This window comes from Pholis gunnellus (assembly GCF_910591455.1).
Source record: "Pholis gunnellus genome assembly, chromosome: 8".
Lineage (NCBI taxonomy): Eukaryota > Metazoa > Chordata > Actinopteri > Perciformes > Pholidae > Pholis > Pholis gunnellus.
In genome coordinates, this window is record NC_136534.1 from 21,384,705 (window position 1) to 21,402,099 (window position 17,395).

Below are 17,395 nucleotides of genomic sequence, written 5' to 3' on the forward strand. Positions count from 1 at the left end.
GCTGCGGGCCCTTTAAGAGAACAGGTGCGTCTCTGCAGGTAATGGTGGAGAAACAGGAAGTAGACTCATAAATTCGGGAGCACAAACCCACACAGATTATTATTTCAGCACAAAAATGAACATGAAGGCAGGGGGAAAATTCTTTGGTAAGTTTCCTACAGCTAACTCCTCTTATCGCAGCTCAGGAGATACTATTTTGATGTTTGTTTTTGTCAGGTATAATCGAAATTGAATAGCATATAGTACAGTAATTATCTGTACAGGCAACAGAACTGCTTAACATATCAAACAAAAGTTATTTTGCACATTAAAAGAGCCTCATCTCTCTGCAGACCGGCCTGACTGAAGACATGAGACAACCTTTGCTGCTTCTCAGTCTGTCGCTGGCAGGTAAAAACAACTTTCACTGACAGGTTTTTTTTCTCTCCTTCTGCTCCAAACAAGCTCTCAAAAGTCTCAAAAGGAGAATATCGGTTGTCTCTTCTGTGGGAAAAAAGAAACAGGCCGGGGAGGGGACGATGTGGTATTCCAAGCACGCTTAAAAAAACAATTGCATTTCAAACACAAAGCTCGTCTTAACCGCTCGTAAACCTGCGCGGCTGCATTCCCGTTTGTGCACTGACTGCTGAGTGACGTGATGCCTTCAGGGCCTCCTCCCAAACTGGTAGATCTGAAGTGTTGTGATGATTCAGAGTGAGTATCGGCGGTCATTGTTTCTATATTTGTATGCCATTAGGGATGGGCAGGGCTGCAGTTTTTGATTACAGACCGTATTGATACGTAGTTGTTGCTCATGCATGAACAATGGGCCAACACCGATACTTGGCTATTGGTTAATATGACTTTGCATGTAACAACTTTGTGGCAAAATAATGAAAATCAGCAAAATTACATAAACGTTTACTGCTTCAAAATATTTTTGTAATCATTGTAATAGGCCACATAGATTGGAAGAGTGGTCTTGTCATTCGCACAACATGGTCAATTTAAAGAATAAAGCTGGTGATGATCTATGTTTTCATTATTGCCACCAAATCCCATAAAGATGACCAAAAACATACTAAATGTGATGTCTGTGTGTCTACAGCTGATGTATCTTTATCCAAAAAAACATTTAAAAACACACGCGAGCCACTAATTGTGAATCTGTCATGTGCCGTCATTCTGCTGTAAATAACACACGAGCACCCAATGTTACTCCGCAGATGAAATTAAACAGATGCACCATTTATTCCTGTTTGTTTAAAACACAGTGGCCAGCTGTTGGAAATTACCCCTGAAGAAATGTATTTCAGCAGTTTGTAGAGGTTTGCAACATGAGAACAAAGGGGGCTGGTGCTACAAACGGAAGTATGGAGAAACAGATTGACACATTGCTGGTTTTTGTTTTTTTAATGGGATTTGTTGACAATAACAACATTATAGAATGATGCCAGCCTTACCTTTTTTGAAGTGCACTGCGTTGTAAGTTTGCAAAGATAATGTGCACCAAATGGGTAAAGTATCCATTGTGGTGATTACAGATTATAACTCCCTACTCGGGTATAATACAGTGTTGGAAGCATAAAAATGATCAACTTTAGGTATTTGTGCTGCAAGATGAGCACAGAAAATTATTACCAGGAATGTAAATGATATTTTAATTTGTCGATTAACTAAGGACTGTTGTTCAGGCATGAACGATAATAATTAAAGTAATGATCGGCAACATTTTCATAGAGTTAAATATTAACTTTGCTGCTGTCTGTCTGCGATTCAAAATTGAAATTCAACTGACACAGTTCATAACAGCTTTCTTTTGCCTTTTCTATTCTGAACGCCCGGGGTAAACGTGTTTTGGTGCACAAGAAGGGATTTATTTTACATTTTCAGACCCAGCAGTCAGTTTGGGATTAATGTAGGACATAGGTTGTTAGAATGAACATTTCGACCCACCACCTACCAGTTAATCTCTGTGGTTTATCATCAGTTCAACACAGTTGTTGGCATGGCTGCTGGGCTCTCTGCCACTGTTCATTCAAGGTACATATTGAATGAATAAAGCAATTCCATAGTTCCATATTAATGTTTCACTCTTACAGTCATACTTACAACTTCTTTTGAATTGCTCTTGTAAAAACAATCCAACAACACTGTCACTCATTGGAGGTTTCTCCCTTCTGACGCGTGTCTCTTTATCTTTCTGTCTCTGCTGATAAAGCAACAAGGCCGGTGATATTTGTAATCTGGCACCAAAACACTCCTGACGTCTTTAACAACTCTGTGTGGGAACCTGAACGCACTCCATCTCGCTGTTGGCTGGTCGTGTTATACTCTGCTCCCCTGTGAAAGCCGTCAGAAGGCCGTCCAGTGAGAAGGATCAGGACCATATTGATTTGATTCACGATAATCCGTTGGCCAGAGCGTTCCTGCGTGGTAGCTTTGTGTGCCAGTAAAACCTGCATTGAGAATTCAGCCTGAGTTTGTAAAAGAAAACACAAACAAGGGGGAGGACTGGCAGCATAAAATACAAAAACACAGATTTTCTTCCCATCTTCAGTCACACACAGACTACAAACAGCATACAATAGTTCAATGCCTGTAAAATCTTTGGTTCTTTACAACAAAGAAAAATTGCCTACGCACCGCTGATTCTTGAGGAGAGACAGCAAATGTGATTTCAACACGGCTTAGTTTAAGTCAGCCCGACAAAAACACAAAATAGATGTTTAGCTTGGGATCACTTACAATCCAAAAAACATGGTGTGAGATCTGCGAGGCAGAATAGAGTGTGTACCTTACTAATAGGTTTTTGCCCCCTGAGCCCAGTCTGTGTGTATCTATAGATTTTTGCCCTCTGTAGTGGTGAAAGAAGCATTCACATCCGCTGCTTAAGTAAAAGTACCAATGCATCAATTTGAAAATACTCTATTACAAGTAAAAGCCCTGCTTTGAAATTCACAGTAAAAGTACAGAAGTCTGTCTGTACGTTGGTTGGTTCGTCCTCCATATGCTTCCCCCAGGATGACCTTTGGTGATCCCTTGGTTTATGACCAAAACACCTGCAAAGTCCCATCAATCTCGGGTGTACTCTGCGTTTTAAAGCTAATCATCAAATGTTAGAATGCTAATGTGCTGAACCAAGTTGATGAACATGATGAACACTATACCTACGTACCATGAGAATATACAGTACCTCTGTGCCAACATACAGGCTCATATGTCTCTAGCGAGGCTGTAGACTCCTAATAATGTTTTGAAAAAACTGCTAAATGCAAATGAAACCATCTGAGAAGTTTCGATGATAACTCACTCTTCGGTGAAGCTGATAATAAAGGGTCACAACTCAACATATTTGGGGAAACACTGGTTTGTATCTAACAATACATTGTATTTTGTAAGCTTCTACCTTTTTTTAATTTAATATATGAATCTGCAAAGCATAAGGAGTGAGCATAGCTGTCAGTATTTCCTTCTGAAACGTGGTGCAGTAGAAGTACAGTATAGACTGTATTCATAGATGGACAATGCGTCTACAAGTGAAGTGAATCAAAAATATTTTTGAAAACATTTATTTGATGTGTACTTTTTTGTGTTTGCCTCATATCCCGTCCACTAATGGAGGCTTGTACTGCAGACACTTCTTCTTACAGTATATGATGAAATGGAAATACTAGAGTAAAGTACAAGTAGCTCCAAATTACGTATAGTACTTGAGTAAATGCACTTAGTAAAATTCCACCACTGGTTCTTTTATTTTCTTTCTAGTCCTCCTTTCTGCCAATGTGCTGGCTCAGAACCAGATAGAGTTCCAGTTCCAGCCCGACCCGGTGCTGGTTCGAACCGGTGCTGAGATCGTGTTCACGGTGCTGACGGTGACCCCGGTTTTTTCCTTGACATGGCAGTACCAAGGAGGAGTCACTGTGGGTCAGTGGTCCGAAGCTGGCCCAGTGATTATCCTGGGGACCCAGTTCGTGGGCAGGGCCACCATCACCGTCACCCAGCTCCGAATCCGAGGCGCCCAGCTCCGAGATTCGGGGCAATTCACGTTGGAGCTGACCCCCACCGGTACAACAGGTCTGACATCTAACTCCAGATCGATACAGCTGAGGGTGTTTGGTAAGAGATAAAGAAGTGTGCCTGTGACTGAATTTAAGAGAGGAGAAGAAGAGGCGAAGGGAAAGGTGTGGGGGGGGGGGGGGGGTGAAGTGTGTGGTCGAGGATGGTTTCGAGGGAAGCGATAATGTTAAGGAGGAACTGAAGGGAGTAAAGAGAGAAGAGGGAGGATTTGGGGAGTAAGAGAATTAGTCTGGGAGGTATAATGAAATTAGTGACCCATAGAAGGCAAGGTAAAATTAATGAAAGAGGAGGAGGGGATGACGCTAGTGGCTCAGGGCTTTATGCTAATAAAAGCCATTTGATATGCAGCGCTCATGCTCTTAGATGTTTGATATTGTAGCCGTCTAAATATGTGGCGTCACATTTACATACAGTAGTGGAATTTGCATTCATTTACATTCAGTACTGTTATGAAGCCTGAACATTCCCTTTTCATTTTCAGTCATCAGCCCACACTGATGACGTCACAGTCCTTCTCATTCCTCTTACCACCAGCGCTCGTAGGGTGTCAGGGTGACTAAATTGTTCGAAACACGAGCCCGTAATTGCTGAAAGGTCACATCCCCCAAACTCACAGCAGGTAGTTCATGTCACGGCACATCTGCGTCCTTGAGCACGACTCCCAACCGCCTACTCGCTCGTAATTTGTACGAGTGAAATCCTAAAATATAAAATGCTTCTGCTGAGTCGCAGGCAGAAAGTGCAAGTGATTAGAGCCATTTGGTAGCTGCTCGGGTTTGTTTTTGCAGTTGCTGCTGCGGTTCTCTCTTAGTCACAGCCTTCCACGTCTGCACGCCCCCCTCTTCTCCCTCTCCAATTATTTAACTTAGGCTGCCCGCCAAGAGGCATCTCGGCTACCACTCACACCGTCTGCCCCCTTATGCGCCATCTGTGCCTCTATCTGAATCCTGTCCCTTCTCAGCTCTCACTTTCTTTGATTACAACAAATTATCCTCAACAGAAACATAAAGCTGCCCTCTATTGTTCTGTCACTCCAACTTTTGAAATGAGCTCTCTCATACTCTCATGTCTCTGTACCTACAGTAATCGTGCCCTATTTAGAAAACCTTATCTGGGCAATTCTGCTTTTGCAGCTGTTTGGTAAAACCTTCTTTTATTCTCCCTGTAGATGCAGTGGCTGGGGTCAGTCTGTTGGTCCCCTCAGTGGCGGTAGAGGCGAGAAATGTGTCTCTGAGTTGTACGTGGACTGGTGGGACGGATGTTACGGTCCAGTGGGGCAAAGGAGGCGCAGCCATCGTCGCCGACGCCAGGATCACCATCTCAGCTGGCTCTCTGGTCATCAACCCAGCCAGGCGGGGGGATGCCGGGGAGTACACGTGTACCGTCAGCAACCTTGTCAGCGCCCAAACTGCCACACAGAGCCTCACTGTTTACTGTGAGTTTGCGCCGATCGAGACAAGTGGCAGCTAATCTGCTGTAGCCACTGCAAACAACAGTAGCTTATCTACTCTATCTACATTGCACTGCTCACAGTGTCCTGGATTGCATAGGACGTTCTTCCATAAGCTTGTTGTGCTGCTTTCAGCTTTGTCTCGATCACGGTTTAAAATTCTGATGTGACAGTCTCACACTAATATCCCAACACACCCAATCACCCCAACAGCATACAGGCAGCAAGCCTCGGGTTTGAAAAGTGAAGCCATGAAGGAAGTGCCTTAAACTTGGATTCTTTCTAATGACCATCAGCGAGCGACTCCTCTGGTTGCAAAGAGAAGTCTGATTGTTTAGAAGTCTATGAGAAAATGTCCCTACTTATCGCTTGATTTATTACCTCAGTAAACATTGTAAACATGAGTTTATGGTCTCAATAGCTGGTTTCAAGTCTTCTTCAATGCAGCATGATGTTCATTTAGAAAATGATGGTCCCCTTTAGGGTAAAATAGACGGTAAAGCAGGCCAGTGCAACTAAATTATTTTCATCGATTCATTTCTTAATTGCTCATTCTCTGAATTATGAGAGAATAGTGACAGACGACGCGAAGGTGGCACGTTTAAAGATGATTAACAACAATGTGAAAAAAAAGCTGCATCCTCACATTTGAGAAGCAAGAATCTGCAAATATTTGGCCTTTTGCAAGATGAATTACATGAACTATTTATTGAATACCAGAATTGCTGTTGACATTTTTTTTTTGTTGATTTTCGGAAAAATGCACTCATTCCGTTTGTTGGAAAGAGTTGGACCAGAAGATGCAAACCACTCATTTTTGTCCGTTTTATATATATATATATGAAGCTGTAACCAGCAGCCAGTTAGGTTAGCTTAGCATGAAGACCGGAAGCAGAAACCTGACTCTGTCCAAAGATAATCTGCTTGTCGACACCTCCAAAGCTCATTATTTATCATGTTAATTCTCGTTTGTTTTATCTGAACAAAAACTGAAATGTAAAACCTTCAAGTTGTATAATTCCCAAAATGTCAAGTTATTCCCTTTTTTTGTAAAACTCTTTTCATTGCTCGTATAACGTTTTCGATGCTGATAACGATGTCCTCCACAACATAACAGATGGCCCTGACACCCCAGTGCTGACCAAGGTCTCCCCGAAAGAGTGTGTCGGCAGAGGGGATGTGTTGGCGGGACAGATTGTGCGTCTCACCTGCTTGTCTGACTCTCTGCCCCCTGCCCTCTTCTCGTGGCAACGTGACGGGCAGGCGGTTGCCACCGGCCAGCCGGACAGCGGGGTGCTCAGCCTTCAGACTTTCTCGACGGATGAGAGCGGACCGTACGTCTGCACGGCCAGAAACGGCCTCACCGGTGCCACGTCGCAGCAAAGGACAGACTTGGCAATCGTTGGTGAGTTATGGTGCACGCTGACCTCTGTGTGACTGATGGTAATGACGGTTGGTTTTGGACTCTGTTCCCGGATCTGTCTTCACGACAGGAGAGAGAGAGAGACAGAAAATATCCTGGAGATTGATCTGGTGAGAATGTGGTCAAAGTCATTCAGTGACTTTCACACACGCGCGCTCTCCTCCGTTTATTTTCATTTCTTTGTCTCTCTCGCTGCCATTTCTTCATAATTTGTTTTAAGAATCTTCCCCTCCTCTCCTCTATCGTTTTTTTTTCTCTTTTCGTCCTCTTGTCTGTCTGGGCTCCAGACTCATTATCTTTATTAATTCTCCCCCTTTGACACCATTCTTTTTATTCCAGCCACATGTCTGGATGTAGGGGAAGTGGTGGGGATTGTGATTGGCTGTTTGCTGCTGATCCTAATCATCGTGCTCCTCATCGTGCTCATTGTCTTCCTCCTGCGAAGGAGGCGGGGTAAGTGTGTATGTGTGTGTGTGTGTGTGTGTGTGTGTGTGTGTGTGTGTGTGTGTGCGTGTGTGTGTGCGTGCGTGATCATGGACATTTTGTTTGTCCATTATTTTATTGTATGCCACGCTGAATCAAACACTTTGTTAAAGACTTTTTGATGTTCTCTATTTCCATTTATACGTAACGAAATAGCTCAGCCACGTTTTATTGCACCACAGTGATTTCTTTTTGTTATTTCTATTATTACAGCACAACAGAGACAAAGTGATACTGCTGAGCTTGTGCAGAAGACCAACCCAACTCCCAGGCCTATAGTAAGCCACAGTATAGTTTACATATGATTCACCATTGATTTTGACTTTATCTTGTCCATGTGATGGTGCTGAAGGGCTTTTCTCAAATTAACCTTCTCATTCCATCTTTCTTGTGCTGTCTCTGCTCTCCCTCCCCGTCATTTTTCACCTTCTCCCATTAAGCCTCCAGATCCACTACCTAATGGTGCAAGGGATTTGGGCCAAGGTCCCCATCCCCCCCTCTATCACTTGAACACGCACGCCCACCACCCTGACCGTTCGTACACAGCCCCGCGTGAAAGTCGTGGCAACCCACAGACGCTGCCGCTGAACGGGCTTCTTAACTCCGACACACACCAACACAACGGTCGCACCCACACAAATGGACTCCTACACAATGCCTCTCAGAACGCCAATTCATACCCACACAATGGCATTGACAACCGGGCTTTCACACACACTGATGCTCAGAATGTAAACGCACTCCCGAACACACAGCAACAAAATCCCAACATTGTCATACAGACTGGCACTAACCAGGGCGGCGCCCAGCCGCCGGCGGTCCATGTCAGCCTTAACACTCCCCAGCAAAACAACAACAATGCACAAGTACCCACCATTCATGTCAACCTTAGCTCATACCCAAACACTAGTCAGCAGACTCAGGGAGACAACTCATTTCCGCTTACCAACACAACCAATTATAACGCTTCACAAACTCAACAAAACATGACGCATACAGGGCAATCAAATCCCAGAATGCAAAGTGGGCAGTCCTATCCTAGTGCCATAGAAGCCGGTCACCAAGATCAGCCTGGACTAGTCCCGACTGGATACACACATTATAACAGTAATAACGCTCCTCAGCAAAATGCCAACACGCAGACGTACCAGCAGGAGCCAGAGCCTCGTCGGCCGTCCAATAGAAACTTTTGGGATCTCCTCAGAGGGACACCAGCGTACCCTCCTCAGCGAAACGCCAACACAGAGACCTACCAGCAGGAGCCAGAGCCTCATCGGCCGTCCAATAGAAACTCATGGGATTTTCTCAGAGCGACACCAGCGTATCCCAGCGGCACGCTTCAAAGAGGACAGACGTCACCGGAGTACACTTCTGACTATACAGACTACACTACCCATCCTCCCATACAAGCGGCAAGAACGCCAAACCGATCCCAGCCTCGACTTCAGAGCCAAACCACTTCCCGGAGCAGAGCTGCACCCAGACATGATGCACCGTCGGCGGAGGACAGACGGACACGGAGTCGCTCAGCTGATCTTCAAGGCCCAAACAGTCGCAGTGTAACACAGCTTGAGGCTGAACACCACACACAGAGAAGTGGCCACACACAAAGGAAGGGCGCTCAGCGAGACATCAGAGGTTCGTCTGGTAGCCAGACCGCCCCTAGGCAGGAAGCCCCACACAACAATAACCCCCAGGCACTGCCTCTCATAAGCCAGCAGGCCTCTGTAGGCCGCTCTGCCCTGCCACAAGGACCGGTGACACAACCGGGACCGACTGCACCGCGGGGTGCAGATTCAAGAGCTTTGGCTGATCCTAATCACCTTCCACAGGCACACATGGCCCAGCAACAGAGAACAGTGCAGATCCAAACACCCCCACAAGGCCCGGGCAGACATGCACATCCGGTCACAAATGGTGCCAATCAGCCTCGCCAAGGAGGCACCGCTCCAGCCCCACACTCCTCGGCCCAGCGTAATCCCAGTAACCTAACCCAGGCTGCACTTACAGCCCACACTGAGAAGGCTCAAACATTTCGGAATCGGAAACAACAGACCCAGGCTGCTCTGCTTCATCCCGGACCGCCGGCTCGTGTTGCTGCTGCTGCTGCGGCTCAGCACGCGCCGACTCCTCCCCCTGTTATGCCCCTCGCACAGTTCCAGACCCTCCCCAAGAAGCAGCACAAATCCCCAACTAGAGGTCTTCAGCCCCCCAGACCTCCTGTTAACATACCGGTTCAACAGCGGCCCTCCAACCATCACCACCATCCTGGAAATGGCGGACAAAGGCATGCCCATGCTCATGGCCACAGGCACCCCTCCCACTTCACCCAGCCGCAGCAGGTGAGTGAGACACCGCGTAGTGTTTTGAAACTGCAGCCCACAGTAGCCATATGTTTATTGATATTACAGATTTCCAGCACACGGTTCTCTCCCAGATGTGCACTTCAGGCTGTCGTATCATGTCATGCTTCATGCGTATCATTATGCGTATCATTATGCGTGTGTGTCGGACCGTCTCTATACCTGCAGTGTCACCTCAACAGTTTATGCTTTTGTCAGCAGTGTGAGTTTCTTGAGGAATGCTTGACGGCACTTGTAAATGGATGTTGCATTTTTACGATTGGCAGTCTTCTTGGTGCCATAAAAATGTATTTAGTGTTTGTGACACTGTGGCATTTTTTTTTTTTTAAAGTAGCATTGTGTGTCGGAGGTTCTGCCTCTTCTTCTGCGTGACATGTTGGCAATGAAGGGCTTGTTGTGTCTTTCCAGCATCAGGGTCCCAGAGAGAGACCAAGATGATGACAGATGTCAGCAGACTACACTCTACAACTGTCTCGCATGCATCTACTGACGCAAACAAACAGCTGACAGACGTGATCCAATGTACCACCAAGCAAGACTGACTGCACAAGGTTCCGCTCTCCGAAACGCTGCCACACACTGGTACTCAGTCATACAGTCCGTTTTTTTAGAATATGAACGTGTCTCCTATGGGGATGATAAAAATGTAACCTTTTTGGAATAGAATCTTACTTTCCTAGAAATAAGTGATAAAATTATCTCAAGGAAGGAGGCTAAATGTGCATGATTAAATAAGTTACATGGTGATACTGGAGGATGTTTCAAAGAAATGCTCCCCCATCAACAACCCCTCTCGCCAAACACGCACTCGACCCACATGTATTGTACTATTTTGTCTTCTGAAGCACTGGTCATGCATCAGACTTTGCCGAGAGCCTGCTCAGAGTAGACAAGTTCAGTGATCCATAGCTCTAGACCAAGCTCGCCTCCCATCATCCATTCATCATCAAAACTTAACACTACCTTGACAAAACTTGAGGTGAACATGTGTGTTTCACGTGACGGGGAGTAAGTGAGAAGGGAATTGGCCCCTGGGTGACGGTGACAATTATAGAGGAAGAAATTGGACATAGTGGTGGTCTTTTAATGTACATGGAACTATTTATTTTGCCCCTTGTGTTTACAGATGCCTCTTATGACACTTCTCAATTAAGCAGATTCGCCTCAGTGGCGCTCAGAAGTAATGCTCAGCTAACTATGAAGGGGTATCCAACAAATGGATGGGTGCTTATTAATTTAATGCTTTAAATGACTTGGGGAAAATAATCACACCCTTGCATGAATGAGGTCAGCACAAAGACTTTCTGCTGAAAAAGCACAATGTTCTGTCTGTACTGGGTCATGGACAGCACATTTTATACAATGGGATGCCGTTATTACTTTTACAAATTCAGTATTTATTGATTTATAATGTTTGTGCTTTATTTTGTCTTGTGATTGTTGCACCAATTTATGTCAATGCCATTGTTATTGATTTTCAGGGATAAAACTGGTTATAACCTTTATGTTTATTATTGTCAACAAATCCTGAATGAACTGATCCTACAAACAAGTGACATATATCTCATTCCTCTGTGCCATAGAGCTCCATTGTTGTCCAATAAAAACACATCAGTGAGCTACACATTTGCTCTGGGTGACATTATTATTACCATAAACATGAGCTCTGTAGTTTATTGGAGACGCACATACGCTATCCTGCTGCTGTAAATTCACACCAGCACCAAATGTGTATTACTCCCCAGCGGAAAATAGTCCACAACGTATGCACTATCTACTGCTGTGAGAGTCACATTTTACGAAAAAGCTACAGTGTCCAGCTGTTGCAGGAAATTACTTTGCCTTTTATGAAAACGAAACTAGTTATTTGCAACCTGTTTTTTTTTCTCAAGATTTATATCTTGGCAATAAATGTGCCGAGAACCACAAGCAGAGAACGGATGTCAAACGTATGCAGTTGTTTAGTTGTTTTTTAAAAAAAATTAAAATCTTTTTGGGGAACTTTTTGACAATAATGCCTCATCCTTTAAATCAAAAGACATAAACTGAACATCCACATTTGAAAACCGACATGAATAAATACACAGCACATCTGGCAGATCCAACCAAACATCTGGAGCCTGAGATTTACTTTACTGCCTTGAAAAATAGTGCTGTTTTTCAGAAAAAGGAATGCTTGTACATAGTTAATACAGATGTTGAATATTCATGTGAGAAGCTGCAAGCACGGTGTTTCAGTATCTTTGCTCCTCAGGAAAGGATTTGTACAGGAATTGTTCCAAAATCATATTTTCTCAATAGTAATAAAGTTTTTGTAGAACTTGGGTGAAGTCTACTGCTCAAACTGTTCACTCAACTTCGGCGCATTGTTATATTTCCACCACAGTTGAAGTCATTTGTGTAGACTATTCACAGCGCAATGCACAATCATCACTTTATTTTACCTCTACTTTCAAAACACAGCACATTCTCCCAAACATGGGGATCTTTTGATTTTCAGTACAAAACACCTCCTTGTGCATGTTGAGAGTAAAACATCTATTTATTCTGGTGCTCCTCTGAATCACAGAGCTGTTTGCAGTCTGAGCATATTCCTGCTCACTGTGTCTATAGTGCTAATTATGCATGGTGCCTGTGTACGCCGAGCGCTGTTGTTGATTCTCCTCAGATGAATCTGTTCCTCTGGCTTGTTGTGGAGGTGCAGAGCGTGTGTTTGGATCACAGCATCATCAGTCTCCCAATCCCCTGCTCCCACTTGTACGTCACCTCTGATGAACAGTCCTGCTGCTCACTATTGGAGACACTTCACGGTAGTCTAGCACCGTAATGAGTGGAGATGGAGTGCATTTGAGTACCTGGTGCTAGAAAAGGTTGCGGCATTGCCTACACCGGCTCCAGATGAAAGCTGTGATTTATGAAAAGTTTGGAGCAGTTTTACAAAATACTGTTCCTGCCGTTTTTCAAGTGAAGTGAATTACAAGACCCTGTGACGTCTTAAGACGCACAACACAGTAAACCTCAAACGCTGATGTGGCCTCCTTTCCTCGGCCAATTTGCATGCAAATCTGCTGGTGTTGTTTTATTATACTGATTTGCCGTGATTTACTGTGACTGCCGCAAGTAATTGTAATTGTTTACGCATCCCTTTGGAAGCATAAATTAAAGGCAAACATAACTCAAGTGCGCTGTGTGCAAATAGGCATTTTTTTTTTTTAGTATTGATGAATGCTCGTTTTTTGGTGTGTGTCAAACTGCAGCAGCAGAGAGCTTTCCGGCCTCAAGTGTGTTGATTTTACTCTGGAGACTATTTGCACAGGAAAACTTAATACAACAAGATGGCCAATACAATCTGAATCCAATTTTAATTTAAATTCAGTCCAGCTCAGCAGGCACACACATATTTTTCTGGATTTGATGGCATTTTGTACTTTATAATAACATAGGCGGTTCTATAAGGCCCAGACAGAATTAAGTCGAATTAGTGAATCCCCTCGTGTGAACAAAAAGTCATGATGCCGCCTTTATTTTTTGTTCTTTTGTTCACTGCAGTGATTATTCTCTACCACCACAATAGTCCTCAGAAGTCCATGTCATCATTGAAGTGAGCGGGTTAGTCCTTTGATATCCATGAGCCCATCCCTGTCAAAGTGTCCTTGAGCAAGACACTGAACGGCTGCATCTGTGCACTGACCCCCCCCCCCCCCCCCCCCCCCTCCCCCCTTTTAGTAAAATGCCACATGAGTCTCAGAGGAATATGAAATGAAACAAATTCATGATTAAACTTTACACACCAGGGCAGCTGAACAAAAAGACCCAACATGTTGGAGTGTGACAGCATGACCCTGAGTTTATAGCTTGAGTCTGTGCCACGGCCATCTATCCAGTCGAGATGTCCTTGAGCAGGACAGTGAATCCCCAACAGTTCACTGGCTGTAAATCGCTCTAGATGGGAGTGTTAAAAATGTAAATCACACAAACGGCACTGTGGCAGCCAGGGACTCCATGCCTTGTCATCCCACAAGGGGGAGCCGTGAGAGAGGATTTTTTGAGGTTATCTGTTGATCACTTTCCAACCTTTTTTTTTTTTTTATCCTCAAGGCCTTCACCATCTGTGCAACTTTGATGCTGACTGCTGAAATTAAAATACAAGCCATAGGCAAAGCTATTCCTGTCTTTAGTCCGGCACACAGAAAAGCAAAAGCAAAAAAAAAAATCCAGTCGTGTGCAGCAACAAGGAAATCCTCAGTTGTCATTTGGCGTGTTATGCTTAAAGGTGAACTGTTGCCTTCAGGGATGCATATCAAACACAAGAACTTCAAAGAGTTTTGTGTCTTATCGTAATCTTTTGTTGAGTGTATCATGTCGTGTTTCATATTGTCACCATGCTTTCTCTTTTGAATAAAGACAGGCTTATTTACTGATACTTCTCAGTAAAACAAAACTGAGGAGTTCTTGTTGAAATTCAGCGCTTTAAAGCCTTTGAAATAGTTCTTTTGATATCCTCCGTGGCTTTAAAATAGAATAACTTGTCCTAGATAGTATTGTAGTTTAGATACACATTCATATTTACAGATGGTTTCCCTTGTTGTAAAGCCGATGTTTAAAGCAATGATGTTGCATGCTGAAAATGACACCAATCATAGCTGCACCCATAACACCAAACCACTAAACACTGTTTTAACGGAAACATAGAGCCACGGTTTAGACTGAAACCACAGACGGAAGGTGTGAAGAAGATGCACAGCGCACAGACGGCTTCTGTTAGGAAGTTCAAAGAAACGGCACTTTCTTCGAATTGCAGCGCAGATAGTTCTTCTCATAATTAAGCCATGTGTTGCAGCAAAAAAAAAAAATCCAAAGTCAGCAGAAGGAAAGAAAGATGATCGTACAAAACAGAGCAGATGCACGAGTCACTATATATGAGCCAAGAACATAAAGGAAAGCATCGCAGTTACTTGCCGTTAGAGGAGGCGTGATTAACAAAATGGAGCTAATGGCTTTTGCACAAGCTCTCTGTTTATATATTCCATTTTAATGCGTTTTGATCCGCCTTCTGCGTTTCTAGCGACGCTTCTTACGAAGGCTCAACATAAGAGAGATTAGTGTTGGTCACAGCAGAGCAATTGAGACAGTAGCAGCAAAACCAGTGTATTGATTTGAGCAACAGTGTTTTCTATTGCTGTCATTTTCTTTTTTTTTCATTTGTAAAAAAAGAAGAACGTGTTATTTCTTCCGTCAAAAGTGACATAGGTCTGTGTGCAATGCTCGCACAGCACACTCCAGTAATTGCGGAGCCTTGTTCAGACTACACCAAACACTGCTACAGGCCATGTAACCAACCCACACACCTCAAAGTAAACAGGAGGTTCAAACATCCCAACAAACCAACACGAGGTGACAGAGATCAGTGTATGAATCCAGAGGGAGAACCGCAGCGTGTGGACGGGACAGACGGCTCAGCTGAGTGTGTTTGTGTCTACTGTGCAGATTAATAGTGGAGGGGATGAAGAGAAAGAGAAAAGTTGCCTTTATCTCTCCATCCCTCTTCTGTCATGCGGAGTAATGGTGCTGCAAGTGGCAATACGAGGCTGATCAAACAAGCATTTCTGTCCTACCTGCCATGCCTGAAGTGTAGATCCATATACTTTGTTTTATCATAAGTCAGTGGAACTTTAAATACCCTGCAGGATGGAGGCTAAACTCTGCTTTTAGCTTGACTTATGCTTACACGACACTGGGTGGATGGATTTCAGTCACTCCTCGTCTGGTTTATGCCACTGGCCTACTTTCCGTAAAGTGAGACCGTAAAGCAGAGCACACACAATCAGAAGTACTCATAACAAAAGGTACTGTGTGTGTGTGTAACTGACGGCAGGTTTATATCTGAACCACTGTGTAACTGCACCAATATCTGCACAGCTGCTCTGCAAAGCTCGCATGCTGCAGAGTAGCCTCCTATAAACTATAGAGGCAGTTATGATGTGCTCAAGTGCTCTTCCTTGCACGGTGGACTGTATACACGTTCAGCCATCACCCATGCCAATACGGATACCAGTCGCCTATTGTCAGCCGATAGCATTGGTCAAGCTCTTGTGGACGTCCCTGCATCCTCAGCCATGTGGATGAATGTGTGTTATTTGATATGGATGTGTTGCCCTACTTATTTGGGCTCAGCAGCTCAGTCTGACTACTTTTTAAAAATTCTAAATATATCTTTCTACACCCACGGGAGGAATGGAGAATGGATGTGAGTGACAGATTTGCCGACGGTAATTAATTTATCTGAGCTTTAGCGACTCATTTAACACTTCTGATTGCAGTATCTTGTCAAGTCAAATTTATTTGCATTGGTTTCAGTCACAGTTGTAGTCTAAAAAGAACATTAGGGGTTTAAAACAATGACAACACGCACCCACACACACACCCACACACACACATACACACACACACACACACACACTCTCAGTATATGTTGAGAATAATATGCTGTGCCATTAAATATGATTACAGCTGTGTCATACTGTGTAGTCAATTATTCATTTACTGTCTATACATCATTACAGATGCTTCGAATGAGAAGTCGTAGTTTTCACAAATTCATTAATAAACATTTAAATGGCCCTTTATCTGCCTACGTCTACATTATAGTGTTAAACCATTTATACAATGCTAAATAGGGAGGTTGAAATAAAGGAGCCGGCTTGCTTCAGAACTGCTTGTTGGGTGGTTGAATAGTCTACTGACCGAGCTGTGTGGAGGTGAGAAAGGAACAGAGGGCATCCCTATGAATGCCTTCCAGGAGAGACCGTCTGAAACTGTGCACCGTTATCCCCATAAACATAAACAGGATACGATAAACGTCTCCCTCCTCTACTGCTACTGCTGCTACTCATATAAACACGTCATCCAGTATTGATTTTTGAGAATCTATTCATTGCTTTAGTCGTACATAAAAACTACCAAACCTGTGTTCTTTTTAATTTCATTTGGAGCAATACGAATTAGTTTATTTCCAGAAGTCATTTCCTAACATCGCTTTAGACTCTGCTAAATCCTGATGGGCTTTTGTCATCATCTCTGCCATTTAAAACCAAGTGATTAATCCTGAAAATATAATTGATAATCAAAACAGATTGGTTGCAGACCTGCGAGTACCAACATGTTCCTGCTTATTATTTTTTTTGTGCTTGACCTTATGTTGCAAAATGTGGCCCAGAAAGCCCTGGAATGTCTCTGCCCTTCAAAATGCCACCGTTGAGCCACGTGACCTCATGTTCAGCAAGCCTCCAGGGGAGTTAACGGTGACATTTACAAAATGTTTTGGCAGCGCTCACTTATATAGAATTGCTCACTATCATATATTTTTAAACAGCATTTGATAAGGAGAATATTTTCAAAGGGACGTTGAAGGTCTTTAGGAAATGACATTTTTGCTAACCTTAAAAAAGTCTTTCTATCAGCCTGACTAAACAAAAGCTCTTCAAAGGAGCACTGTAATTTACATTTCTTAGTATTAATCTTTCCATTCTGCACTGGCAAAGATTTACAAGCTGATGTATAGAGCCCTAAAAGTCGGAATCTTTATGATACACTATTCCTTAACAGTTTAAATTATTA

General features: G+C 43.7%; 1 protein-coding gene across 2 annotated transcripts; it reads left to right on the plus strand.

The window, feature by feature from the left end:
• Positions 1-2: 2 nt before the first annotated feature.
• LOC306699461 (uncharacterized protein) lies at positions 3-11,943 on the plus strand. Of its 2 annotated transcripts, XM_079164085.1 has the most exons (9): positions 3-146; positions 333-390; positions 3,748-4,098; positions 5,228-5,494; positions 6,627-6,914; positions 7,272-7,385; positions 7,629-7,693; positions 7,856-9,757; positions 10,187-11,943. In XM_079164085.1, exons 2-9 carry the CDS (start codon positions 351-353, stop codon positions 10,214-10,216), a joined length of 3,057 nt encoding a protein of 1,018 aa, XP_079020211.1. In that variant the 5' UTR covers positions 3-146; positions 333-350; the 3' UTR covers positions 10,217-11,943. The 2 variants fall into 2 exon arrangements, with proteins under 2 accessions (XP_079020211.1, XP_079020212.1); XM_079164086.1 differs by lacking the exon at positions 3-146 and having other exon boundaries at positions 205-390.
• The last annotated feature ends 5,452 nt before the right edge of the window (positions 11,944-17,395 follow it).